Source organism: Temnothorax nylanderi, unplaced genomic scaffold, assembly GCF_030848795.1.
Source record: "Temnothorax nylanderi isolate EJ_2023f unplaced genomic scaffold, tnyl_v1.0 TNYL_tig0020_pilon, whole genome shotgun sequence".
In the NCBI taxonomy this organism is placed as follows: Eukaryota; Metazoa; Arthropoda; class Insecta; order Hymenoptera; family Formicidae; genus Temnothorax; species Temnothorax nylanderi.
This window is the reverse complement of record NW_027249082.1, coordinates 1,484,415-1,512,360: the sequence shown is the minus strand read 5'-3', so window position 1 is coordinate 1,512,360 and position 27,946 is coordinate 1,484,415. Positions and strand designations below refer to the sequence as shown.

Genomic DNA, 27,946 nt, shown 5'->3' with positions numbered 1-27,946 from the left:
GAGAGGATCGCTTTCGTTTTTAGAATCAACTTATCTTTCGACTTCTATCTTCTTGCTCGCTTTCTGTCAATATTTAATACCGAATATCTTGGCGAGTATGTCTATCAAGTTAATATTTTACAAGCTATATCGGTGCCACGAATGCAGTTTATATCCTTACATCTCTAATCGTCGATTTCTCCTTATCGATTAGAGAATTTAATTCAACGCGTCTCAGAAGTTGATGGAAGAACTTGTAACCGATAATAATAGTGATAATAATTTTAATGTCACCCGATGTATCGCTGCATGGGAATGTAAACGCGTACATACGTGTATAATGCATAGTAACAAAGGCGTTATCGGACGCAAGCCAGGAGCGCTTAATGGTCCCGATATCGAATCGAATCGAGAAGTAATTTGCACGTAGTAATAGCACAGGGCTATATCAAAGGGAAGCTGCAGCATGGCTGCCAAGGTGTTGTTCTTGGCTTCGCGATGTCGCCCCCTTACGACGGATACATCGGGGACGATATTGGTCTCGATCGCTACTGCATCGAGACGACGCTCTTGCGACTGCTGCGTCAAAATGATATTGCTCTCCACGTAGTCGTCCCCGAATACATTCGACGCGAGTCTCCTTCGTTGTACGCGCTGCTGTTCAAATGGTTTTAGATTGAATATTTTAAAGGGGAGAAGGGACAGAGACACGGGGAAATGCGCGACCATTAATCTGCATGCGATCGCGCGCGCATCCGCATCCATCGCCACGTGAATCACGGATGAATCACTTCGTTGGATAACAAACAAATATGGATAACGGGCACACATCATCGTCGTTAATGAGTCAGTCGCCGGGAGTAGGCGATTGCATTGAAATCTACAAATATTTAGCTCTCATACATATTTGTCGTTACAGCTTTTTCTCCCTTGATGTGTGTGTGTGTCGAGAATTAAAATGTTTTATACATTTTCAGCGACGCGCTAGACTGGCGCGCTTAGAATATCCGCAAAATTCTATCGGTTTAAATTTTCCCTTTATTTCGCGTCGCAAACTGATTTCCGTTCGTGAAAATGTATTCCAAGTGTTATAACTCAGTGAACTTACGAAAGGCACTAAAGTGCGCTCGTACGGACGAGCTGACATAATAATATGCAGATTAATCGCAGCTCTTCGACGCGCGAGTGTAATTCGTGATGCTCTCGCCTGAGTGACGATACCGTTGACTCATAAACGGCAAGGCGGCATCTCCTCCCGGCGCCGAATGAGAGTTCAGTCATTCGCATAAATGTTCGTATTCGTCGAGGGGCGCGCCGAGCAGACAATAAAAGGGAGAGAAGCGGCGATAAACAACCCACGCGATCAGAGATGCGAAAAGTTTAAGAATGTCCCCCAATGTACGATATATCTTATTATTGTAATGGACTTAAAGGTGATGCACGATTCTCGTTCAAGCGCATTTGATCAATGACTTATGTAATAGTTTTTAGACAACAATTTTCACTTTTTGTCGCTCGCACGTTTCGCGATGCCTCCTTGCCAGGATAGAGTTCACGAACGAAACGAGAGACAGGAACACGCACGAATCGAATGTGTCCTTATTACCGCGACCGTAAAGAATTTAAGGCGCTATTTTCGCGACGGAACGGCGTGGGAAACTTTCGACATATGCTCACGTTAATTAAATTTCGCTCCTCCTATCTTACGGCGAGCGCAACTCGATCTCCTGTCGTCTCGTATTAAACCTCGCTCGTAAAAACGCGCAACCGCTCGCATTTCTTCCTCTCTTTTCCCCGTTTTCTTTTTCCCACGTTGATTATAATTAAATATAATTACCAAAGCGCGCGAGTCGGTCTTTATTTCGTTCGCGACGAAGACGCGATACAACGTGTGACAAACCACGAGGAAGTATGTTTAAAGCGAGAGTGAAGACTGTAAAAGATTTCACGAAGGGTGAAAAAAATGATGCCAGATTTCGAGGGCGAGATTCGTAAAAAGATTACGGAGCCCGAGAATCACGCGAATAACTCAAATGCAATCGCCAATTTCAGCAGCCTGTTATCCAATTGATTATCGGATTGTCGAGTAATGCTTTTTGTTACGCGTTGTAACACCGACGTATCAGATATATGAGAATTAAAGTAATTATATTCTTTTCGCTACGTTGCGTTGCATCGGCGTGCGCAGTAAAAACAGCGTAATAACTAAAATACAAGCGAGATACGCGGAGCGTTCATTAAATATTTTGCCGTAGCAAAAATAGCGAGCACGGATTAAGCGGAATCTAAACCGGTAACATAACGCCGCGCTGATGTATGTCGTGAGATAAAATGCCTCGAAGGTTGAAACGTAGACATGAATTAAGATGTGGAACATAACATTAAGATTCATGTCTCGCTTATTTATTATACGCGTAATTTTAGCGCAAGGGAATAATTCTCCGCGAAAAGCTGGATTTTGCGCAGGACCGCCTGTGATTTCGAAAAACGTACGGCCCGTGTAAATTCTTCGGGATCTGTTCTCGGATACTGCGCTAAATGTAAAGTTTCGGAAAACGGAGCACGAAAACAATATCGCGTTTATAACGAGCGACGGCAAACGTCGCGGCAAATTTATCTTCTGATCGCGCGCGATATTTCGAAAGCATGTTAATGCGATAAAACGGTGCCGGGGAGACAGAGAAAGGAGAGAGAAAATAGAAAATATATCTTGGTGTGCGATTTAATTTAATTTCCATAGTCGACTCGTACCCGATGCTCTGGGTTGCCGACGCGACGCGGCTGCGCTTCATAGAATCCGTTTATCCCCTGTTTAACCCATCAACGCGATGCGCGACGCCCGCGCGATTGTTTTTACTCGCCAAGGCAGAAAATGCGAAAACGGAGCGTTTACAAATGCGCCCGCATTAATAATACATAATATCCTGCCCTGTGCTCGGCGCACTCGTTAAACGCCGCTTTTGATGCGAACTGAGAATCTCGTTAGTAAAATTAATAGATACGCTCGAGCGCGAATCCATATGGAAATGTTGGTTTATTTTGACCGTCAAAGTCCGTCACGGAAGCCTTTTCCTATTCAGGAATCAAGGACCTTATACAAGTGTTTATAAAAAAAAAGCTGGGATAAAGATAAAAGACACTTTATGCCCGTTTTCACCATCGGTCGTTTAACTTGAACCTTAGTTCAATTCACTCTTTGTCTCTTTCTAACAGTCTCTCTTAGAAACAGACAAAGAATGAATTGAACTAACAATAAGGTTCAAGTTAAACGACGTTGGTGAAAACGAGCATTAATCGTTTAGATATCTTTTTAGTCTTTTATTCTTTTGTGTCGTGGCGGTTCCAAGTAGCCAGGTCTCAAAATTAACAATTTTAATAAACTTGAGTTTTTTTTTACGACTCGAGTTCTAAAATTACTAGAATAGTTGGTATTTTATTTGATTCGATAAAATTTCTGCCTCTATACCAAGACTATCGACACGCGAAACACGATGTCTCGATTACCGTGCTGGAAAACCTTTTTCTATCCACAGGGCTGTTTTCGCCTGTCCCTTTCTCCTTTTGTCTGCTACCTCCCGACCAATCCCGTCGGTCTGGTGGGCTCGCCTCGACGAACCAACTCGCATTAATTGCCGAGAGTCACGACATGTCTCCATTACTCAAGAGCTTCGTTAAAGGGAGGCAAAGGGGATAAGAGAGCGCCGCGAGGATAAGGGGGGCGAGGGAGAAAAAGGAGGTCGCAACCATGTTTCACCATTATTTTTCACAAATTGGGCTCGCGTCGCCGTTATCCTTAACGAGAATTGAACTGGCCCCCATCGCTCGTGGAATGAAAAAAAAAGATTTCCTGTTTATCGTCTTCGCGAATTTCATCCGTTTATTAGATCTTCGTCCTTCTCCGAATGTAAATAACATCCCGAATGCGTTGCGTCGGGTTATTTTTGATTTTGAGACCTTGATTTATATATCGCGCGCGATGTCGATCAGCATAGAATATAGAAGCTAAATAGACCGCATCCTCGCGTACAGCTTCCACTAATTAATCAGAAATTTCCTGCCGGCACCGCCGACCGACCGATGCAACTAATAGACCCTGCTCCGAATCTCCCTACCAATTATCCCACCGTGTACTAATTAGCATATATGACCGTGGTAACAAAGTTTCCCGCCTCCGACAATGCCGTCCATGGCCTTACCACGGAAACTTACCACGGCTTCAATAATTCGTAAATCCGCCAACCGGTTCACGATCAACATTTAACTTCGCGTTTCGAGGTCTTGCTTGATTTACACTGTTGAATATTCAAGAATGAAATTTAAATCAATATCTTTAGTTAAATAACATTTTGTTATTTTTAACTACCACGTGTGTCGAAATTTATTATTTTATCTCCATTAGTTTAATTAAACTAACATTGTTTTATTTAAATTAACGACAGAACAGGAGCAGTGATGACCTATATAGAAATAGTTAAAAATGACTCACATTGAATATAATATGACATTAACGAATTTAACGTCAAAACCAAACGAGTACTTTTTCGTATTTTTGTTCTTGAATTTAAAAAGGATATTGTGGGCAAGTTTAACATTAAATAAAACAAGTGTTCATTACCAAATGTAGGACAATTTGAAAGTGGACTACAGGAAAATACGAAATGCGAAATTACTCTATTAACTCCGGGCAAAGTCGAAAGACTTGGAAGATTGAGCGTATTAGAGCGGAGGGTTGTTACGCGGCGGAAAAATTACCGACAAGGTACGCCTCCTACGTACGAAACTTTAGCAGTTTATTATAGCAGAGTGCCGACATAGTTCTCCCGGCAGTGCGGGAGTTTCAAGCAATGGGACGAAATAATCGCGTTTTTACGATACTCGCGCCGAGTTTTACGAGAATCGGAAGCCTCGGCGACGCTTTTGTGCGGTAAAACTTGTTCGAATACCGCACGCATCATAAAATTGACAAAGCCGACGGTGGCGCAGGTTTTATCATACTATCCGGCATACTTTCTACGTCTAACGCGAGCGAATTCCTCTACTCTACGTTCTCCAGAGCGAATCGTACGCGTTCGGATAAATGTCATGCATAAATGCCGCGAAATATCGCGAGTGCTGAATTAAATCTCATTAATATGTTCTGTTTTACAATATCGTTACAGAATAATAATTATCGTTACAACGGAATAATTATATCAAATCAAAAAGATGGTTATTATCATTATATGGCAATTTATCGCAAACCTTGAAAAACAAGATTCTAGAAATACGAAAATGTCATGCAAACAGCTTGATAGTTTTCGGTTTTCCGCGTTTTCATGCGTTTTTACCCTCAACTCCCAGGCGACGCGACGCTCGACAGAAGGAGGAGGAGCTGGTACAGGAAGGGTGACTCGTAATACCCGCCAGTAGATCGGACTTTACATCCGGCTAATTAAGCATTGATATAACTAACGAGGTTCCTTTGTGCCGCGGCCGCCGCGGGAGATGAAAGTCCTCGGAAAATTTCAACCGACACGTCGGATTAAATGCTTTAGCGCACGTGCTCGTCGAACCCGAGCCTGCAACTCGATGTGAACTACGACTTTAATCCCCGTTGACGCGAATTGCTCGGGGCATGTTCCCGCTGTGGGTGTGGATTTTTTTTTCTCCTCCCGCTATGTAGAAGAAGGGTTCGCGTAAGAGCCCGACGTCGGAAGAGCGGAATCGATCGCTCGTACCGGGCTCGTTTCCTGCTTTATCATGCGGAGACGATGATTAATTTAACGACTTCCTACAAGCCGGCCCTTTTGAGCGCGGCGAGCGATTGTTTGATTTTGTCAAGGGTGCGCGATTGAGGGTGCGCACACAGGATATAATACCGTGAGCGTTTTCCCTTTTTTTTTTGCGTATAACGCGCGCCCGTTAATTGGTGGCACCGATTAGCAAAGAGATGACTAGATCGAACAGATTGTAAAACCGTATTCCGCTTTCCTGTTTCAGTTTTACCAGCTTCTGGAAGCCAGTCAAGTGGCCAATACTACCCTCACGTACCGCCACGTGACCGTGTTCGCGCCCACTAATCGAGCATTCCAGAAGTACAATGGCAGCACGAAGAATTTGGTTTTGTATCACATGTGTGAGTAGAACATTTATTTTATGTAATCTGACAGTCTAAGATAAATTTAAATAGAAATAGATTGAGATATAGACATCAAAGTTGGCGATTTAGTACTAGCAATATATATATTTAACATTAATAATTGCAGCGAGACTATAAAACCTGCGATTGAATGAAAAGCTGGAGATATATCTAGTAGCGTATTTCATAAACTAGCTTTTAATAGCGTAACAGAAGAAAGAGTTATCGTGATACGGTATTTAAATCCCCGCGCAGAAACTACGAATTTGGCAGAATCAACAAACAATCGAGAAAATTTCATTGTCTCCATCATTGTATCGCGCGGTATTCCCCGAGATAGGTCAGTACGACGCGGGAAAATTCTCGACACGGCCGTGGAAACTCAATTTCCACGGTTTGACGGAGACCGCGCTCTCTGCCGCATCTGCATTATTTCCTTTCTTCGTCCAGTTTTCGCGCGCCAGAGTGCATTAACTCCGCCGAGTCGAGTTTCGGTATTTCATCCTTTGATCTCTCGACGAGCGGGCGGGCGAGCAGGGCGCGGGCAGACGAGCGCGCGCATGCATCCATAATGCATCCGTCGCGGCTGCAAAGCCGCACACCGGATCGGAAGGCGCATTCGATATGCGCCGGACGCTTACGCGCTTTCGTAATTCAGAGCTTCTTCGATGGTTCGCGAGTGTATAACGGAGAGCGGCGGCCGGCAATCCGTTATCGACGTATCCGCATTTACGACCGTTCGGCGTCCGTTGGGGCATTCATCGATGTAGATCCTGATATTCCTGATAGAAAGGGAGCCCCGGGGGAGAGGGAGAGGGAGGGGGAGGACGGGCGTTATTGCGATTGAGCGTAGCTGACTAATATCGCGCGGCGTCAGCGAGCCAACGCGTCAGAATCCGTTCACATTAATGCATCCTGTTGCACTTTATCGCGCGCCAGGCGGAAATCGAAGCGAGTTCGCGCGCGCACCGGCAGTCGCATTCTCGCGAAATTGCTCTCGTTCCGGGGAAAATCGCAGAGGTAGATATCCCTTTTTAACATTCGGATATTATTCCGGGTATCTAAACACGTGAATTTCTCAGATGAAAAAAAAACAGAATTTATCAGTAGTGAAAACTCATATTTTCAGCGTCATTTCGTTGTACTTTAATCAAAGTTTTCAGAAAAAATTAGATTTTAACAAGCTCCTCGTTTGAAGCTAAAAAAAATAGGCATAGCCGCCGCGCCGCATCTTTATCTCGCCCGGCCGCGTCGTGAGAGGCGCATCGTAAGATCGTCTTTAATCAATGGGGACGCGGCAAACAACCTGCTCAATCAAAATCCTTATTATCCTTAGCGGGTTATGGTAAACGCGACGACGGGCCTCGTTAGGCGCACCCTCGTTCGTCCCGCCTCGCTTCGCCTCGCCTCGCTTCGCCTCGCCTCCGCGCCGTCGTCTTCGCGTCCGCGTCCGTGTTTGCGATGTCGCGCGGTGTGTAATTTCGACGTGCAATGTTTGCGCTGCCGCACGGCAGGATGGCACGGCGGCAACGCTTACGCGGATAGTCGCATCGGCGCCGCGTCGTGGCACGGCGCCATCGATCTTGACGAAGACCCGAAGGCAAACACATCCCACGTAGAGCGACACACACCACACACCACCGTGTGCCCTCCCAAGTGCTTACGTTAAACCCGGCGATAAGAAAAGGCCGCGCCTTCGGCCACAACCGGCCACGCCGGGAAATAATTAATCCGATTTGCGCGGCTAAGCCGCGCGCGGGCGCGCGCCCGGACCCTCGCACCGGAAAACGAGCGTTTCATAGTGCACGTTGGGGTAGCAATATTACGCAAGCTTTGCGGCGAATCTGCCGAGTGACGGTCGTTATCGCGTACCTGGTAAAGCATGGATATATGAAGACTCGTAAAGTTTAAGAAAAAAAAGAGGATGCTTTTTATAAAAAATCATTGACCGAAGGCTCACTTTTATCACGAGCAGAATGATTCCGCATAATATTGTAAGAATGATAAAAATTACAACTATACAATCTATATTTTATTTTGTGCATTGGATAAAACTTTCCTTAATTTTATTTTGTGTCTGGAAAAAAAGGCTCTAGTTATATAATCTAGTTGGTTAATTTTAGAAAAATTTCTTCTTTTGAGAGAGTTACGTTCGCCACAATAAAAGTATAATAACGTTGCTCTTTCACGGCGTTTTCAACGATGTATTCCCGCATAACTTATTCTTTAAGTCCGCCTTCCTATGGGGGACACCGTCGCGAGCTAACCCGACGAATTACCTCGGAGACCACCGTGGGAACCGTTCGAACTAAATAATCAAAGGTCGTAAGGTCGTCGACTCCGTTGACACGAGCCGCCGCCGCTGGATCGATGTTATTCGGCCCGAGGCGTTTTTTTCCGCGGAGGTGCAACGACGACGACGACGACGGGAGAACGGAGGAAAGGAGCGTGGCCGATGACGGGCCGCTACTTTTATTCCTCGTCGACTCTGTTCGTCGAATCGCTGCGTCTTATCCTTCTTCTTTTTTTTGTCTACGCCGGAGCGACGTATTGGAGAGCAAACAGCTCGAACGAGATTACCGCGTGCAAAAGACTTTTTACGAGACGCGTCTTGAAAGAGATTGTCAAGAATTACATTATCCTCCCCCTCGCTCCGCTATCCGCGCCCTCTCCCCCCCCCCTTGCTCTTCCGCTGCCGTCGTGATGCGCGGTAAATAAAGGACGTCGGCTTGCGATTTCCTCGAGAAAGCGATGGCGATAGTTATGCTCGCGTGACGCTGCAGACTGCATCGATTTGCAACTCAAAATTATTTACTGGAAGAAAATGTGGAAGAAACGAGTGGACGATAAATAACTTTGCGCAGCCTCTCTTTTGCTCCTAAAAACGGTATTTTTATCATGCATTTTTATAACCGTCTTAAACTGCTTGTTACAAATCTTTTAGACCAGAAAGGAGATTTTGCACTTTAAGATATTTGCACTGACAACTTCTTAAGCGTTTAAGTCTCTGACGTTTTAAATCCCACGCTTTAGTTCCCGCACATTTAGACACTCTTTGTGCACTCTTTCGTCAGCTTGTGGTAATAAACTTAAGTCAAATCATGGCGAATTGACTTTGGGGCGCAATTTACTCGGCAGTAACTTCGGACAAACGCGCGATTCGGTTCCCCCTTCTTCTCGCGCGAAATTCAGACGAGTGGAGAACTCGAGAGGTCGAAGCTGTGACTCCGTCCCCTTTATTTCTCCCCGAGCGCCGGGAGAAAAGCTCTCTTTATCTCGTCAAGTCGGCGCCCATCTCGCGGCACTTCACCTCGAGCGGCAACGAGAGGACTGACCCCCGCGTCCGTCTCTCATCGTCCCGCGCGGAGAGTCTGCGGCAATTTTGTACATCGCGAAAAGTTTCACAATTAGTCTTGGAACTTTCATAATTCCGCAGCTTAACCCGCCTTGTTTTGCGGGCCGAGCGTTACCGCGGTCGGTTTAATTTATCATTTCACTTCTCGCCCGACTATCGTGGCCTCTCCTCGACTCGTCCCGAACGTGCTCCTTTTCTCGTCCGCGTTTCATCCTTGTTCGTCTTACGCAATTTCTCATTCCGAGTCGAATCTCGGGAACGAAACGTTTTAATGAGATCTTATTCTCCGATTAGGTCCGGATAAAACCTTTTTTGAACGAACTATAAGCCGCGTCTTACTTATATATTCCTCGAGCATTTTTAATTCGCCATTTCTAACGAGACTTTGAGATTTTTATACAAACGTCTGGCACGAAAATAGATTCCGAGTTAAAATGGTGTATTGAAATAGCTGGATAGAAACTAGTCTGACTCCTAGAGCGGTCCGAATCACTTTAGTTGGACTTATCGTAAGATCTGGACGAAAGCGGCTTTGGAACGACAAAACGCACGCGAGAGAATAACGAGATAGATGTAGCGGACGGGAATACGGCCACGACTGCAGGAACAACAGCCAAGTAACCGCCAGGCATTATCCTATTAAGTACGTGGACGACCAGGCAAAGAGTTAAGGGGTGCAGGTCAGCCACAGTTGCGACTCACAGTAGTGCGAGCCATTCGCTCGCCGTTGTAAAGTTACATTTGTTGGCGAGATAATGCCCTGCAAAACGGCGCATTGGTGAAGTCGCGCGAGGTTAACAGGGGACATTTCTACGTACCGCACGTTCGCCGAAGTGATTTCGTTGAATTTCTCGAGACTTTTCCTCCGGAAAAAATTGAAATTCGATCGGAATAAAAAAGGAACAGATTTCAGATCGATTTCCGGTTACCTTACGATAAGAGATTTCTGAATTCCCAATCTCGCACGTCTAGAATTTTTCTCACTGAAATACGCATCCCGTTATCGTCAGAGAACATATACTTATCGTTTACCATTAAGAGCGTGCGGCTCCAAATAATTGAAAATACCGTAGATTTACGCGACGATTCAACATCTCGAGACGCTAGACGAATCCAAAGATTCGGTAGACTCGGTACTTTCATCCAGCCCGTGACACGCGACGGTGACAATGGCGGGTATTTCGACTGCCGGTAAATTTAGTCGCGGAAAGTTAAAGACTTCGTCGCCTTGGGGACGGAGAAGTCGCGAGGAAGGGGTGAGCGAGAGGAAGACCCGAAGAGAGGCAGAGGCTTGCGCCGTCGGGTGGGGTAGGCCAGGGGGAGGCATGACAAAGGAGGACGGTGCGAACTCTGGCTTCTAGGTAACTTAACTGCTCCTCCGGTCTTTGTGCGAAACTTAAAGACGCTGTATAGTCCGGGTATGGCGATGGCGGCGGACGACAGGATCCAAATTGTACGTGTACGTGTGTATGTGTGTGGACGCGCGCATATGTATGTGTCTGCCGACAACTTTGAGCGAGTCCCCGCGAGCAGGTGAGGGGGTTGGTTACACTGTACTCTACGTGCCGGAGAACAAGCCGCTCGGGCGTCTGCGACACATCCCGTAGCCGCAGGCCAGGAAGGGGCGGCTTCGTTTGTCTTGTCGGAGACTGCAGAATCCGCGAGGTACCGAGGGTGAGAGACGTTCCTCCCGTGCCTCACCGTTTCCTCCCGGTGATCGAGTTTATTATTGACCTGTTATTGAATCACGGTGGAGTGTACGGTTATGAGAATTAATGGTAGGAGCGTGCGTCTCGAGGAGAGGGAGATTCGCTTGATCCGCCGAACAGATAATCACTCTTTGAGGATCGCGCAATTAAATTAGATTAATGAAATATATTTCTCTCTTTAACGTATTGCCATTAATGGAAATTCACTTCCAAATTCGTGTTCTTTAAATGTCGCGTTAATCTTGTATTTTTAATCCTCATCTTTTCATCTGTCTGTTATGGGACGTGTATGTTTGTAGACACATCTGGTACTTTATGATAAAAAGCTTCTCATGCATATAATTATATATCATTATACTTTTCATAATGTTTGTTAGTATATTATACCACTTTTTCTGCATATACTCGTTAGAGAAAGAGATTAAAATTGCGGCAGATTTCAATGTACACAGGTTGAGCAAAAAGAAAAGCCCGCTTTGATGTGGCGGTAATCCTACAGATTTTAATCTCGTTTAATTCCGCAACGTTTTATCGCGTGTACGCTTCCGGCATAATCGTGCATGCGCCACCAGAAATTCCAATCTGCTCCTCCGTGTGGCGGTGGCCCGAGTTTAAACCAATTAAGATAAGGCCGCGGGATAAATCGTCTCGTGTAATAATTTTTCAAATGCAAGGACTCGCGTTCGCGCGTCAGGTAAAACGAGGACACGTTTTCCTCCGAGTCGAGTAATACGGCGAGAGCTCGTCACGATGACGGAACGAGGCGTGAAAAAGTATAGCGGCCCTGCCGTCGCAGCGGGACGTTGCGGAGTCGTGTCAGAAAAATCTTAATTATGTCATATAAATGCCAGGACGGTTAAAAAAGTTACATTCGAGTCTGGCGTGATAATGAAACGGGACTTAAATGCAACGGGTCCGACCGTTCGCCGCGTTTACAGATTGTAATTAAAATCTTTCTAGGAGGGACGCGCTACGCGGGACGCCGCGCCACCCGTAAACTTCTCCCTAATTGCTTTCGCATCTAATGTCGGTTGTTACAGACGCGGCCACGTACTTTACGTTGTAATAAACTAATCGACCGACCACGGAGAGAGCGCCGCGCCCGCCGTGTGCCACGAAATCCACAAGGCTGGGGAAAAATTCATCTTCGTTGATAATTCGCTCTCCGTTCGTATAAGCGCAATTATTTTCCGCTGCACTTAATAAGATTTAAGACGATAATGCGCTCTGATCTTTCGTAGATATTATCTTAGCCCGATATAGCGCGCAATAAATTCTAGCTGTAGCGTACGTTAACAAGCACTCGAAAAAGTTATAGCGAGTTTAAAAAAAGTCGAATAATCGTCTTAAATGAAAGCGAATAAATCAGACAACGCCTTTCGGTATTACCTGAGTTGCTTTGATTATATCCGGGGAAAAAATCGGTGTCTCGTCGTATTTTCGTTCGCATACCGCGACGACTCGGGCTCGGAACGGCGTAATTATGCTAAAGCTCCTTTTTTCCGAGTGCCCGGAGTCGACGATACCATCGCACCCACGTACGAAGGCCGCGTTCGTATCGCGACGACGAGAATAAATTGGCCACATTTTCGCGACAGAAATCTGCTCGCGCATTTATTATCACCGGGTGCTGATATGGCGCGAACGCTCGACCGCGCTGATAACTCCGACGACCGTCGTTTTTCAAGCTCGTTAAAGCATCCGCTTTAAACGCACTCGCTGAAAAGGTCGGTCGAAAATGCCACGGCGAGTCATTCCTGGGCTGTTCAATTAATCAGGCAACGAAACAAAGAGCGCGAACGACGCTTATCCGTCAGCGCGACTCGAGGTAGTCCGGTATCTAGGGTAACTACAAAATACCCAGGAGCATCGTGCGGGAAGTACAGCCCTGCCTCCATCCCACGACACCGGTATTCAAGTTGGATTAGACGCGAAGAAGACCTAATGAAGGCCGCCGACCCTCTTCCGCGCGTCCCGACGGCGCGGCGCGCAGCGGCAATAACGGGTCGCAGTATAAATAAAATCTCCGACACGCTCTTCGAATGGAGCAGGCGGATTAAAAGGATAAATAAAACGAGTGGAAGATATAAGCAGGGACATAACATAGAAGTCTATGGCTATCGTAAGAGTGGCAGAGAGTTCAGATATAATCGAAGATGCAAAATTACAAAAATCCAAAAATATTCCGATAATCTGGAGATATATAGAGATATTAAAAAATTCTCTTCGTCCCTTATCAGAATAAAATTTTATTCTGCCGCGCCGAGTCAGAGCAATCTTCCCTCTTCTCGCCTAAGGCGATCTTACATACGCGAGGGGAGGGAGGAGTTTTCGCATAAAGCTGCGCCGCCCCCCTTAATTCCTTGTTTCCTTCGCGCAAACATTTTCTTCATTGCAATCGCGAGAGCGCCGCAGGCTTTGACGAGAAGGGGTGTCGCAGCCGGATATAGAAACTCGTCTCGGGGGGGGTTGACTACGGTTAGATATTTGAGCTTACCATCCTTAAAGCACTTGTACTCGTATATACGCGAAGGCTTTATACTCAGCGCGAGAGGTATCGTAAGAAAAAGTCTTGAGTTAGATCCGGACATCTTAATCTTCCGTCTTTCCACGCTTGCTCGATCATCGAGTGATCGATGGCCAAGCAATTAGAGGAGCGATATCCTTCACGGTAGCTGATTGCGATGGTAGTTGAATCGGATGGTTGAATAGGGATGGACCGCATGCGATTAGATCCCTTCTCCACACATTCCTCGTCCGCTCGGACCCTCGATTGTTGAAGGAGATATCCTACCTACTCTTCCCATCGCGTTCTCCCTCTCTCTCCTTCTTTCCACATGTCTCTCTCGCTTCGTCTTTCGATCTCGATGACTGTCTCCGTCGCGAAATGGTCCTCCGTCGAGCGCGGACAAAGAGGACGGACCGAGTACGGAACGATGGGTGTAAAGCAATCAATTATCCCTAATTGAAATTAGCCGAAAGGGCCGGCGCGCGGAGAATCGAGCCAAGCCAATTGCGAATTACTTGCGCACAGCGGGAGGAACTTATCCCACTCACTAACGACAAGATGATGATTAGCGATTCAGACGAAGAAGATTATACCTCTTCTATGTTACACATTCATTGTACAACGTGTGCATGTATATACAGTATGAAAAATTGTTTATATGATTTTCATTTTTTTTATTATGCTCTGAATGACCAAATCGAAAAAAGTATATGAATATTATTTTATAGTATCGCGATGAAAAATATAAACAGAAGCGTATGTCGATAGTATGATTGAAGAAATGAGGGTCATCTTAAGGATCTAGTAAAACGTTACGCAACGGATATTCTATGTGCTAAATCTAACGCAATATCTAACTATAATTGCCATTTCTATGTCGTGATATAATTCCGCTGATTACCATTTACGATTATTATACGCAAATCCAAACGACATACTCTACATTGTGATATTCTATGCGAGGTCAACAAAATGACTAACTTTGAAAATACCTCGACGAGCAACGGCGATAATATCTCTGCATTATAATGTATAGTAAGGATTATCTCTCTATTTTACATTGAAGCTCGTGGACACTTCTGTACAACACTACCGTTTCGCGGAAATTATCGCGTGACAGAATACATGGAATTTCATCAACGCGTACACGCGACTATGATAAACGCTCCTACTTTGACACATTCGCAAATCCGTCCGAAATTAAATGGGAAATTATTGGACTGGCGGCGATGACATCGAGCGCTCGCGTTATAATAACACTAAATTATTTTGAAACCTCGCTATTTGTATTGCCGAAATTTCGCTAAAGAATCATTGCACCTCGAGTTTCTCACTTTATCTGATAATACGATACGATAATATTTGCTCGTCTCCGTACCCGAACCTTCTCCAACCGCGCTTTCCTTGCGACCCACGCGCTACAGCCGCACGATTATTCGGCTCTGACTCATAATTACGCGTGACAACGTGCATTAATGTCATAGTTTCTGACACGCTCGAGGATCGACACGAGGGTAGTAGTTGTCTACACTCACTCAATCGCAATAACACAAAAGGGTGATGTGGGTGGCGACAAGCGAGAGAGGGGTCAGGTTCAGAGCGCAGGGGCTTCTATCAGGATTTACGTTCATGAAACGATCCCCCTTCCCCCTTTGCCTGTCGCGAGATAACGTGTAATCGTCGTGACATATGTTTATTCCTCGTGCGGAGTAACGGCAGATTTAACCCTTTCGTGCAAATACGTGCCTGTGTCATATAAATTGCGATTATTAAAGAAATATCGCGCTTATCGTCGTAAGCTGCGATTTGTGTTCGATCGTATTTTGCAACGAAAAAAATACATATAAAATAAAGGATCTTTCTCTCCAATATTTTCCCGGATGCACGCGGATATGAAAGTTTCGCGAATATTTTTTTCATATTTAAATATAAATTGCGAGAATGGACGAGCATAAAAAAACATATGTTTATCTCAAATTACGGCATACATTTCGACGTGTATATTTTTACGTATTTGCCAACAATTTGTACGCGCGTCTGCGAAAATTTAATTGAGCGACGCACGTAGAGTCGCGATAAAACACGACACAATTTACGCGCGGTTGACATCATTAATTAGCGTAGTTTGTAATATTATGAATCTATTTTGTGACCCGCGAACTCTGATGTCGGTATCGATTTTAAATTATGACGCTCCATTCATTCGCATATATATCATGTCGGAGATTTATATTAATTTTACAGTGGATTAGTAGATCGATTAGCGACTTAATCAGAGAGTAGAACAAATTCATGACTGTCACATTAATATCGCCGGGCCATTTTTTACATTGCTGCTTTGCGCGCCTAATTACGCGTGATATGTGAGAATGCGATAAAGCGGGATATTGTAAAATGCATGTATGAAGTAGTAACTAAAACCTAGTAATTTTTCAAATATGATTTATGAACACGCGTGCTTCTACGTGCAGCGTGTCCGTTTATTTATACAATTTAACAAATTCATGAGCTGAAATATGAGATTTTATTACCAAATGTCGAGCGTATGTCGCAAATGAGTTATGTGGCTGCCTTTGATAGGGTATTCATGATCAATTTTATTATCTAGCGATTGCCCTTGATATGGAATCTCGTGGAAAACGAGCTCCCGATCTTCTTACTACATAACAGTTATGACGCGCTATCAAGATGGCATCCAATTTCTTTTTATCACTTAATAAGGGACTCATTATATTCAGTAATAATCGATAATTATTGAACAAAGAGTCGACGGATTAGACTTGATATTTCCCTTACAATGCATTCCCTAATTTGCATTCACGTACTTTGTATTCATAGATTTTGAACCGTTCTCTATGAAGGATTTCGCATTTTAAATTCACGAATATATTCAAATCGCCGAAGAGAATACTGTAAAATCGCTATTTTGTGAAACAAATGTATTTTTAAGTGACGTTTTTTTTTTGCAACGGATTCTCCCGGACGGTAGAAAATTTTGTTCGACGCTGTCGGTTCATTCAGAAATCAATATATCCACTGCTCGTCCGGACGAGCGGTTCAAGCGGAGACATTGTTCTTCCTTCCCGTCATCGGGTGAAGTCTCTCGCGTCTCACGAGGATTTTCAGGCGAACTTCCTCCCAAATGGACGAGCGGCGGAGGACACCCCGACACCGACGTGATTGGGTGCTTCAGGTGCGATGGGAGATTGATACGAGAAGCTGTTGAGATTGATTTCCGTGTCGGAAAACGGCTGGCGGGGCCGAGATCCCTTAAGGATCCCGTGGACCTCCCGCGACGCGTTCTATGACCACACCGCAAGTTTCCTTTCATCTCGGACGAAAATAAGTCCGAGAAAGAGGACCGCTTCCCGTGGGAAATGTAGTCATCTGCGCCGAGAAATTTCGAGATACCCGAGGGTAGTTTTCTACGGTATTTCGCGAATCTCCAAGGAAACCCGGAATCGTCGCGTGTCGCAGCATTTCAGGAAGGGAAGTGAGATAGAAGTGCCGTGATCCACAGATTGTTCCGCTAGATACATGCATTAATCCTTAAACACTTGAAACTTTATTTTATAAAAATGTAATTATGTAATAATAATCATTCGGAAGAATACATGCATATGTATGTATATTGTATATGAGAAAATCGTGTTAACTAATAAATAGATTTTATTTGTTTAATTTAGAAATTTGAAAAAAAAATCATATAACACGTATCAATTGTATAATAATCATTTAGGAAAAAATACATTTTTTAATATAAATATATATATTCATGTTAAAATCGCGTGTTAAAAGTTTATCTCAACGAATAGATTTTATTCATTTAACTTGGAAATTTAAGAAGATCGCGTGAGCGAAACGTAAAGTAAAAATACATGTATATTAGAATCCATATATAGAAAGCATATATATAAAACAAGATATTCTATTGAGAGTCGTATTTAAGAATTAATGCAAAAAAAGCTTTTTTCCATAAACATTCTATTTCTCTCTCGATAAAGTTAATTTTTCGTGACAAAGTTTATTTCTGTTACACAATAATATCCTGCATGATAACATTACATTGGTTAATAGTGTTAGTACAGATATCCGTACAGTAGCAGTTATATTTGCGCGGAAAGACTTACTAAATCTGATATTTGATAGCTTTTGCATTCAAGACTAACGAATATACGGGTCACGAGTATACGGCAAACAAGCGAACGATTATTGGGATGCAATGTGGTCCGTTCCCAAACTGCTGATCGATGAGTGCGCGTTGTTGTTATTATTAGTGTTTACCAATTAGAGTCTGTGTGCAATTATAATTGGTAATTGCAGGTACTTGCGGATCGCATTCGATCGCCCCGCAACCCTCCCTTCGGCGTCGTTCATCTGCGAGATATCGCTCTACCGAGACACCCCTGTGTGTTACATTAATTTTGAACTACATCATTGACTATGCCGAAACAGAAGTATTCGCATTTTCATAAATTCGCGTACATGCGGTTTGTCATCAGTTGAGATTTTGCCGGTTAGAACCTGAGGGGAATAAAAATTAAAAGATTAGTGATAACTTTCAAATCCCCGAAGTTTGATAAAACTGACGTTAAGTAACAAAGGAGGTGAATAATATACATATTTAAAAAGCCGGTCCTTGATTTCAAAGAGGGATAAGCAATTCAATTATACAGACTGTATACACAGTGAATATCCGTCAACTTATTTTAATTCATTTATCTTCACACAAAGTAGAGTGATGTACAGAGAGGAAGCTGAGGAATTTTTCAGAGATGATAGAAAAGGGCTTTCTCGCCGAGCGAAACAGAGCGTCCAACATAAAGTTTCGTTCGTTTCATCACGGAAGGGGTTTGCGCGTTTCAAACGAGAGAAATCGCTGCGACGTGAAAATATATACATCTGATTCGCGTGCGCGCAGCCGGGATAAAGAATAGACTCGGTTTCTTCGTCGATCGTCTCGCCGCGCCGGGGCAGATCCGATATAACGATAGCGACAAGTTAAAGAGGATGCCGAAAGGATATCGGGGTCGCGCCGTCGATTGAGCACGAAGGTTACGAGAAAGGTTAGGCAACTCCGACCCGGAAAACTGATTCCCGGCCCGGTATCTACAGTTCGGTCGAGTTGGAAAAGTGGACTCTCATAGATTTTTCTTGCAAATAGATTTTTCTTCGGGGCGATTCGCGTGCGGAAGCGCGCGAGGATCGATAGCCGTGAGGAAAGGGATGCGGATAAGATCAGCGCGAGACACGAAAGAGGGAGAAAGAAGGAACGAGCAGATTTGACGTATTTGACGTTATTGAAACAAAACTTCTTTATAGATTTATCTCTTAGGACCACTTTTGCCAACGTCTGTTGGCTCTAACCGATCGTTAACTTTTCAGAATAGCCCGCGGAAGTTGGCTATTCTGAAAAGTTATCAGTCGGTTGGAGTTAACAGACGTTAGAGAAAGTGGTCTTTATAGAAAGAGTCGGCTCTCGTCGAACATAAATCATGTAGAAAATATACGTAGACGACCCGAAACTCCCGAGCTCGCTTCGATGTCCCTGATGATGATCTAACACTTTTATTTAATTGAGATTAATTGAGATTAATCTTGAAATATTCGCAACGCGCGTAAAAAAATTTGACTGTCGAGTCGGATAAAAGCTCGTGCTATCTTTTTTTCCTTCCCTTTAATTTCATAAGAAGTTGTTCGTCGTAAAGTTACGTATCTTCGACATACGTCCCGCTGGTCCGTTTGAAGCAAGACAGCCGTCAATCCGAGCGAGCTGGCCTTCGAGAATCGATACCATCGCCCGATCCCGTCGCCGTCGTGCACAACGTGAAAGGCAAAGTAGATATGCAAGCGGCTGCGTCGTATCTCCATTCATCTGCATACGAGCCGAAGTCCTCCACGGAGGCCAATAGACCGAGTCCTCGGAATCCCCGCAGAATCGACTCGCGAAACTCCCCCGCTGCTTTGACATCGGAATTATTGTGTTCTGACGCTCTTCCGGTGTGAACCGGTAGAATTTGAGTTTTATTGCCTTCCGTTCTACAACTTAGCGAAATTCTTCTCTCTCCAAAATATTTCTATTTTTTTTTTACGTTATCGTATACACAGATTCCGCGCCGGTCGTTCGAGAATCTTAACGTTCTTCGGATTCCTCGTATCCTACAAATCAAATACCGTATCGCTTTTTTTGGCGCGGATCGTAGAATCTTTGCGTCTCGGATAATCGATTCCTTAACTTCTATAGATCCTTCAAACCTTGGAAAGTTATATTTTCAAAATTTCACATAGACAATTCAAGAGACATTCATAGAGCTCCATATTCTGTAAATTTTACACGTTCTAAAAATCGAGTATCAATGAGGGAATCGTCTATGTGCGCGCACGCGGAGGATTTCCTAGGAAATCTTGCAATAAGAGGTTACACGCTTCTCGCTCCTTTGACACCGAAGTTACCCTATATCCTTGAGCTTTACTGTCGGTGCAGCGAAGGTACTATTCACGGGTGAGCTTATCCCTTTCTGTACTCCCTGGGCCTCGTCCTTTCTCGGAGAGGGTCAAAGGCGGACCGAGGGGTTAACGTACTCTGTGCACCAAGAGCATCCCTATGGAGACACAGACGTTAACCTTTGCTGAATCCTACCCCCCATGCGCCCGCCGTCACTCTCCTTTGAGCACGCGATTATTCTACAATTGGCCACGACGCGAAATCTCCGTTTGGCTTTGCCCTGCAAACATTATCCCATAGAGCCTGTGCTGCGGACCGCGTTACGTTATACTTCTGACAATAGATTGGAACGGGTGTTCGGAGGAAACGTAATGGTACGTGTAACGAGAGCTGATAATGTTGTCACACTTGCGAATGCGATAGAAACCATGGGGGACTTCGATGTGTGAATAGACAGATAAACTAATGGTATTACGTAACTAACGGTCAGTCATGACGATTTAAAAGTACGCTTCCTTCGTTCGACGAACTAATTGCTTCCACAATTGTAGAACGGCTATAATTTTATTTAAATCCATAAGAATTTTAGAGCTGAGTTTTTTCACGCGAATAAATTTCGTTCATCATAGAGCGAAAGGGTAAAGGTCGTCGCGCGGAATGTTAACTTCCATCCGTGTCGCCGAGCGAGAAAAAGGCCGTCGCGTCGCGGGAATCCAATTAATCGATATTCGTCCACGTTAAAATGCGGAAACGATTGCCGTGTGCGCGCTTTCGGCCGAATTTTTTTTCACAATCCCCCCCGTGGAACGCGCGGCACGCTTGACGCCCCCGCCACAAAGACGGCGTAATCGATATTGCGGATTTTCAAAAGCCCGGGATGCCGAAGGAGAGAAATGAGAAGGGGTGCTGGGGTGCTGCATGTCGATCTACCTGGGATTTAAGTATCTCAAGAACGCGGCAGCCGGGGCACTTATGTAGATACAGGACGTGGCATCATCAATATGCGTGCAAGCCGTTAAATTATTCCACCGTGGATTCGGCATATAACAACTTCCGCCGTGGATTCAGAGAGACGGCGGAATAAATATGCAGGGCACGAAGCCTTGATCGTTCGGCGATCACAAGGGAATCGTAAAAACGATAAGAAATATTCTGTCAAATAAAAGATGTACGTGTAATCTGGATATATGCGTTTTTAATTGTTTTAATTCGTAAACTTATAGGTATATATTGTGTATATCAATATTATTTTTAGATATTGCATGTATAGAGCGATTTTTGCACTTTTTCCCCCCTACATTTTAATAGTAGAATATTAATATTCTCGGATTTTGGAAATAAATAAATATTTAATCTTTTCGGAGAATTTTTAAAATTGAAAAAGTAATTTAATTTTTTGTTTTGTTATGTTTTATTCAATTGAAATTCATAGCACAATTAAATAAAACTTTTTAAAATTACAACTACTGTGGCGAATGTTATTTGCTTTTTTCTTTGTCAGCAATATTGACAGCAATATAATATAAATTAAATATTAAAATTAAAAATAACATAAAAATAAATGCATATATTCCAGTGTATTGAAAAAGTTAAATAATGGGGCGAAAAACATTTAAATACATTTATTTCAATATTAATTTATTCATTAATACAAATAATGGTACAAAAACAGAATAACACATGTTCATACACGGCGCATATATAACAAGCCGTGCGGACAAACCAAGCAAACAATCAAACGCGCGATATTATTGTTACGTAAGGCGCTTTACATGATCCGTCTTCCTTCGAGAAGTCTTGATAAAGCCGAGGAACTGCAGGGCGGCGACCGCTTGAGTAAACCGAGCTCTGAATCCCCGTTAAGGATAAGTTACTACATGATGAAATGCGAGATAACACGTGCGAATTATTCAAACTAGGGAGGGTATCTAGTTCGCGGAAGTTACGTCTACGCGGGAGTACGATCCGCGCGTTAGGAGGCGTGATATGAATTTCAAAGGCACGGGCGCCAGGTAAGACAAATCTCAACGAGTACCGATCACGTTGGATACGCGAGGGGCGCGCGTTCGCGCGAAAACTTTTGTTATTTGTAAAGGATACTGCAATTGCGGATCCACGTCGCGTTGCTCCATAGATTGAGCCTGCGTATCCACGATCGTCAGGAACGCCTGCAAGCAAAGTCAATCAAGTGCGTCTCCTTGGGTTTTTAGGTGCAATTCGTAACGTTTAAAAATTGATATATCGAACAATGAAAATGTAGCATAATTTAGAAACTTGAAAATATCTCGATAAATATCTTAAAAAAAAAAAAATCAAGCTCAAGAACCTAAAAACGCAAGTGTTAGGATCTCATCAGAGAGAATTTTATAAAGTTCCTCCGAGGTTTTATTAAAAAATTGTAAATTCTTGCTATATTAAGCGTCCAGTAATATATCCTGTGATCTCCGATCGGCGTCGTTGAACCGCTTGGCGGAGGGCACGTTTTCGCCGGTGCAATTTTCATGAGAAGCGTTTTACCGGCTTTCTAACAACCGGCCGGCGATAAAGCACTCGGCACCCCTTGTGCGCGCCTTGCTTACAATGACGTGCTCGCGTGAATCACTCGCGGTGGCAGCGGCGGCGGCGGCGGCGATTAAAATCACGAGACGGTCGGCCGGGTGCGTGACCGTAAATGTAACAGGGATTAACCTGTAAACATGAGCACAGGCCGGATTGTTACCTGCAGCCAGTCGTACATATTGATCAGCTTCCTGGACTCCAAGTGCAGCTTATAAATTATACTCAGATCGGGGAGCGTGTGCGGAATGTCGTCATCATTCTCCAATTTGCAGCAGTCGCACTGAAATATACGTCTCCAATTAACCGCGCCGGGAAGTCTATCGAAAGGTCGAATAAACTTGATTGTTTCACAGTCGCCGATGAATCGTACATAAAAGAAAAGTTTAAAATGTTGAGAGAGATGATGACGGCGCAGCAGGATCGACGATATTTAAAAATGAAGAGATCTGACAATGAGAAGCTAAAGATAGAAAAAAAGACTAAAGGAAGAATAATTTGATTTCGTAACACACATCATAAATCATAATTCAAGACGCAACAATTTTTTATAATATTTAATATTAATCTGACACCTAAGGTGGCACAACGTCCTATCCGTTTATATTATTTAAAAGTTTACTTTCGCAATTCCAAATTTGCCGCGAACGATCTTTCACTCACATCCAAATACATCTGCGGATCGCTCAATCCCGTGTGTATGGCGGCCCGCAAAGAGCCGCGAATATGATGCTTCGCCTGGTTCCCGTCGCTGTAGCAAAATATCTCGTGGGCCGTCACGCGACTCGGATCGATTAGATGAACGGAGAATATTTTTCGGTCCAGGTAATCGATCAGGTCAAGCTGCGCCTGCTTGTAAGCGGAACGCGACTGTTGCTGACTCATTTTGAGCAATTTCTGAAAAGAGGATAACGTGGTAGTTGCACCACTAATCATTGCGTCCTACCGTTTTCAATCTTCATTTCTGAACCGCGAAAATCCAATCGCACTCGATTGCGGCGGTATACATATATAGAAAGAGAAAGAAAGAGATTTTACCTTTACGTGACTTCGCGTAAAACGATAAAATCTTGTTAATCGTATATAAAGAACGAAAAATCATTTATGCGTTATCAGATCTTATCATGTCGGATTTGATTTGAAGCATCGTTTTAATTTGCAGTATGAGATAGTATAACGTAAAGTTGAAAATATTGTATTTGTCCAAATGCGTAAAGAGTTAATAAGAAAGACAGTTAAGAAAGCACGATTTGGCACACACCTCCTTTAGTTGCATACGACTAAGTTTCTCTTCCACACTGATGATTTCGGAAGAAGTCGTGGTACTTAAACTAGCTTCTCGAATTGTCTTGATGTGATTGTCGAGGTTGATCTTGATTTTCTTGATTTCCGGATCTTTGGATTCCTCGACAATTTTTACGACAGATTCGAGTTTCGAGAGGAGTTCCTCCTTCGATAAAAATCCCAGTAATTTCAGACATTCTTTGTATTCGGTGGACTCTGTGAGATCATTCGTGTAAACCGCCTTGGTATAAACCTCCCGTAACTGAAACGATTGTCGCATTGTTTCACGATTCCAATTTTTAGCTCGCCGTTATTGCTTTCTTGCTTATTGCGAAATACAGTATTTCATTGCGAGTCAATAAAACGCCATATTACCTGTTTACCCATTGGCGAGCCTGGCAGTGAAGCAATTAGGCAGTGCAAACATCTCAATATAGTCAAAAATTGATCCATAAATTTATGGAATTTATTTAACAATTGTTCCAACAGTTCCTACAAAAAGCGGGGCTTGAAAAGATAATTTAAAAACGTATAAGATTATCAAAAATTATATACATCAGTAACAGTTTCATTCAGGAAGAGAGACACATTTAAGAGTTACAGAAGTATCTTATAAAAGTTTTATTTCCATTAAAAATTTTCCATCTTTCTATTTTCAATATCAAACAGCTTAATGGACTGTTATATTAAAATTTCTCAATAGGGTAAATTGAATTATATAATAGTTAAAAGATATCCTCTCGTTATTGATAGCTATATAATTTTTGCAATCCTTTTTGATTCTCGTAAATAAACTATGCGAACCATGAATTCTTTATCGCTGAGCTCTTCCTCTCCACTCGCTATTTCGTTGGACGCTTTCAAATATTTAGCGATAGACGGTAAGCTTTTAATGTCCGCGATATTTTCAGCAGTGAGTTTAGATAGTCTCTCCTTAATGTCTCTCGGTTGACAACAGAGAGAGCTTACATTGTTCTCGTAAAAATGTTGTATCATGCATATCTAAAAATTACCGTAGCTTATAATAATCAGCCGATTGTCAACTTATTCATTAGGTTTCGTTGATTGTTACCTTGTAATTTTGTAGGAAGTTATCTACCGAAAAATCGTAAAACAGAAAAATATCAGTCAGCAATTGAAACGCGCGACCGATTAATTTAAATGGAATCTTTGTAGAGAAAACAGTGTTTTCCAATATATCGGATAGTGTTTTTACTTGGGTTTGCGTATAGAATACCTAAACAAATGGACGGCGAATTATTTAAAGTCAGACAAACATTTGCGCTGGACGGAATGTTTTTGTTTAACTTGCCTGCACTACTAATTTCGACGTGACGTCATAGGTCAATGATTTATGTACGACATGCAACGTAGTCGCGACACCGAAAATAAGTACGAACTTCAATGAAGCCCTATATGAACTGAAAATTATTTATGCAATATTTTTTAAGGTTAATATAATTTTTTAACATATTGTTCATGCATTAAAATATTGTTAAGAATACCTCAACACCATGATAAAGTCGTGTAATACATTGGTGGGGAAACTTTCAAAATCCGGCAAGATTATAACTAAAGGATCCTCCGGATCGTGATGTTCTGCAAACAATTGTTTCAAGACGCGCATAGTGCATTGACTTTTACGCACTTCGACAACATCATCCTACGAACGAACGATAATTTATTTAAATATTGCGACAGATTGCTTCCTGTACACTGCTATTACCGCAAAACTAACCGATTCTGATTTATAAATTGTAGTCCGATTAATAAATTGATATACAGTGTCTTCGATGATGCTTTTCAGGTTGTTACAATTTCTGCTCCAAACGACTGCTAAGTGCGGCGTTATTTTATCAAGCTTGGACACTATCGTGTCGAAAAGTGTCGTATGATCGGGGACATTCACTCCTATAATTTTAATTCATTTAAATATTAATTTACCGGAAACTATTGAAGAAAAATTCCTCAATAGACAAGAACAGTGGAGAAAAATGCCCTTAATAGACAAAAATTATTTCAAGACACTTTTAATCGATTTCGATTATCTAAATATCGAAAAAAAATAAAAATCTTTCACAGAAATATGTAGCGTTTATTTTCACCTGTCAGCAAAATAGCCGTGGCTATTTCATTGGACAATACATTCAATGGGGTCGCTTTTATTTTCGACACGAAAGACTCCAAATTGGATATAACTTGTTGGAACATTTTCGACCTGACATTCTGAAATATTAATGTATTCTGTTAGAGATTCTGCCTTTTGATTGAGATTTATGGCCAGCTAACACACGGTAGTTGTACCTCCGCAGCCTGCTCGATATATCCCCACGTTTCGTTATACGCGATATACCAGGGTTCATTAAGATACGCTGGGGATTTAACTTTCTTTCTCTTCTTTCCAATTTTGTAACTTCCTTTATAAGAAAATACTCCCTAAAAAAAAATCGCAATCAATATTACATTTTAATTAGCCACATCGATTCTCTGTCACATCAATTAAACCGGCGATATTATTGTCCATTTTAAAACTCACTGCGACTAAACTGCATTAATATTAATTATAAAAATTATTATGCATCGAATTATATGACTAAAGAAAATCGAAAACTATATTCTCATGTATTTCATATCTATTAATCTTCCCCTCAACTGCCATCAATTACCGTTAATTTTATTGAGTTTCAGTAGATACGCGATCTTCAAAAAATTAAATATTTAAAATTAAAATGCCAATATCTCAGAAGAGAGAGTCATAAACAAAAAATTTATAAAGGAATGACGTTAATCAAAGACAAAAGTAACATTGTACAGAAGAGAAGCGACGAGCATTCTTCGCGAAACTTTTTAAGACGTGCCAAAAAGCGACGGCCTATGAATCATTATTCGGCATTTCCGCGGGCTAACTTAGCACTTTGAGGTTAAGCCGGCGATAGCAACAGGTTGCACGTGTCGTATCGCTTACCTTGGACAGAGAAACGTTCTCCATTTCTGCGACCGGCGTCAACGAGATGCCAGGTATATATCCGTCTTAAGTGCACGCCTCTACTACGCAGATAAGAGAAACGGGGGTTATTCGCAGCGCGGAAACACGCGGCGCGAACACGCGCGAGCAACCGGTTGCGTGGCCGAACGCAACTGAACGGCGAACGCTACCGAACACGGCAGCTGTCAGCTGGCACGGAAATAATCTTGTGCCGCTAGCTGGCGCCATGTACCGAGATGATATCTGCTTAGAGCCTGCTATGCCTGCAGACGTCCGATCGTCGCACAGTCGTTTAGGCTCGCAAGTACAAATATAACAGTGTACGGGTTCATGCACAATGAGATAGGAATAAGGAACAAGGAATTAAACATAGAGAGAATTCATAGTCACATTTTTTTTTTTTTTTTTTTTTTTTTTTTTTTTCAAGACACGGTCTTCTCTCTTTTTTCAAGACGCGGAACTCTCTCTATGTTTAAATCCTTGTTCCTTATTCCTCTCATTGTGCATAAGCCCTATATTACTTTTGTAATTACGTGGTATACGGAACTTAAACACACACGTCAGATGCATACGTTTTTGTGAGCAATAGTGAGATAAACATTTGAGGAGAAATGAAAGAAAAATATAAATTAATTTAAGAATAATATGTGCGTGATATGGGCAACAGAGCGAGAGCTAAAGCTTATTTTTTATTTATATCCGTTAATTAATTTAATGTCCTTTTAATTGTCCACAGCAAGTGCCTCGATTTATTTCTAAAATAAATATAATAGTAAAGACATAGATTCTTGACTAAATAATTTATTTATAAAAATATTACGATTAAAGATAGGAATCTTATAATCTTTAAGTTTTTATGACAAATTAACTCGTTTTATCCACCATAAAAATCTTTTCAAATGATGATAACTCGTTTTCCCTTAATAATTAATAGATTTAAAAAATAACTCTGGCTACTGTCGTTGATACTGTCTGACTCTGTTTAATTTTTATCGCGCGGTTTGC

General features: G+C 42.7%; 2 protein-coding genes across 5 annotated transcripts in view; one reads left to right on the top strand and one right to left on the bottom strand.

The window, feature by feature from the left end:
* Fas1 (fasciclin 1) overlaps window positions 1-27,946 on the top strand; it is a 230,699-nt gene that overhangs the window by 134,358 nt on the left and 68,395 nt on the right. For all 4 annotated transcript variants that reach the window (XM_071699951.1, XM_071699950.1, XM_071699952.1 and 1 more), the window contains exon 2: window positions 5,959-6,094. In XM_071699951.1, coding sequence (XP_071556052.1) covers window positions 5,959-6,094 — 136 coding nt within the window. The remainder of the gene's footprint in view (window positions 1-5,958; window positions 6,095-27,946) is intronic.
* Window positions 21,723-27,135, bottom strand: Orc3 (origin recognition complex subunit 3). The gene is made up of 14 exons (XM_071699954.1): window positions 26,921-27,135; window positions 26,260-26,391; window positions 26,061-26,181; window positions 25,694-25,866; window positions 25,461-25,618; window positions 25,268-25,376; window positions 25,028-25,192; window positions 24,760-24,957; window positions 24,331-24,447; window positions 23,933-24,217; window positions 23,335-23,568; window positions 22,835-22,954; window positions 22,216-22,283; window positions 21,723-21,963 (listed from the first exon to the last, which is right to left on the bottom strand). Exons 1-14 carry the CDS (start codon window positions 26,942-26,944, stop codon window positions 21,870-21,872), a joined length of 1,998 nt encoding a protein of 665 aa, XP_071556055.1. The 5' UTR covers window positions 26,945-27,135; the 3' UTR covers window positions 21,723-21,869.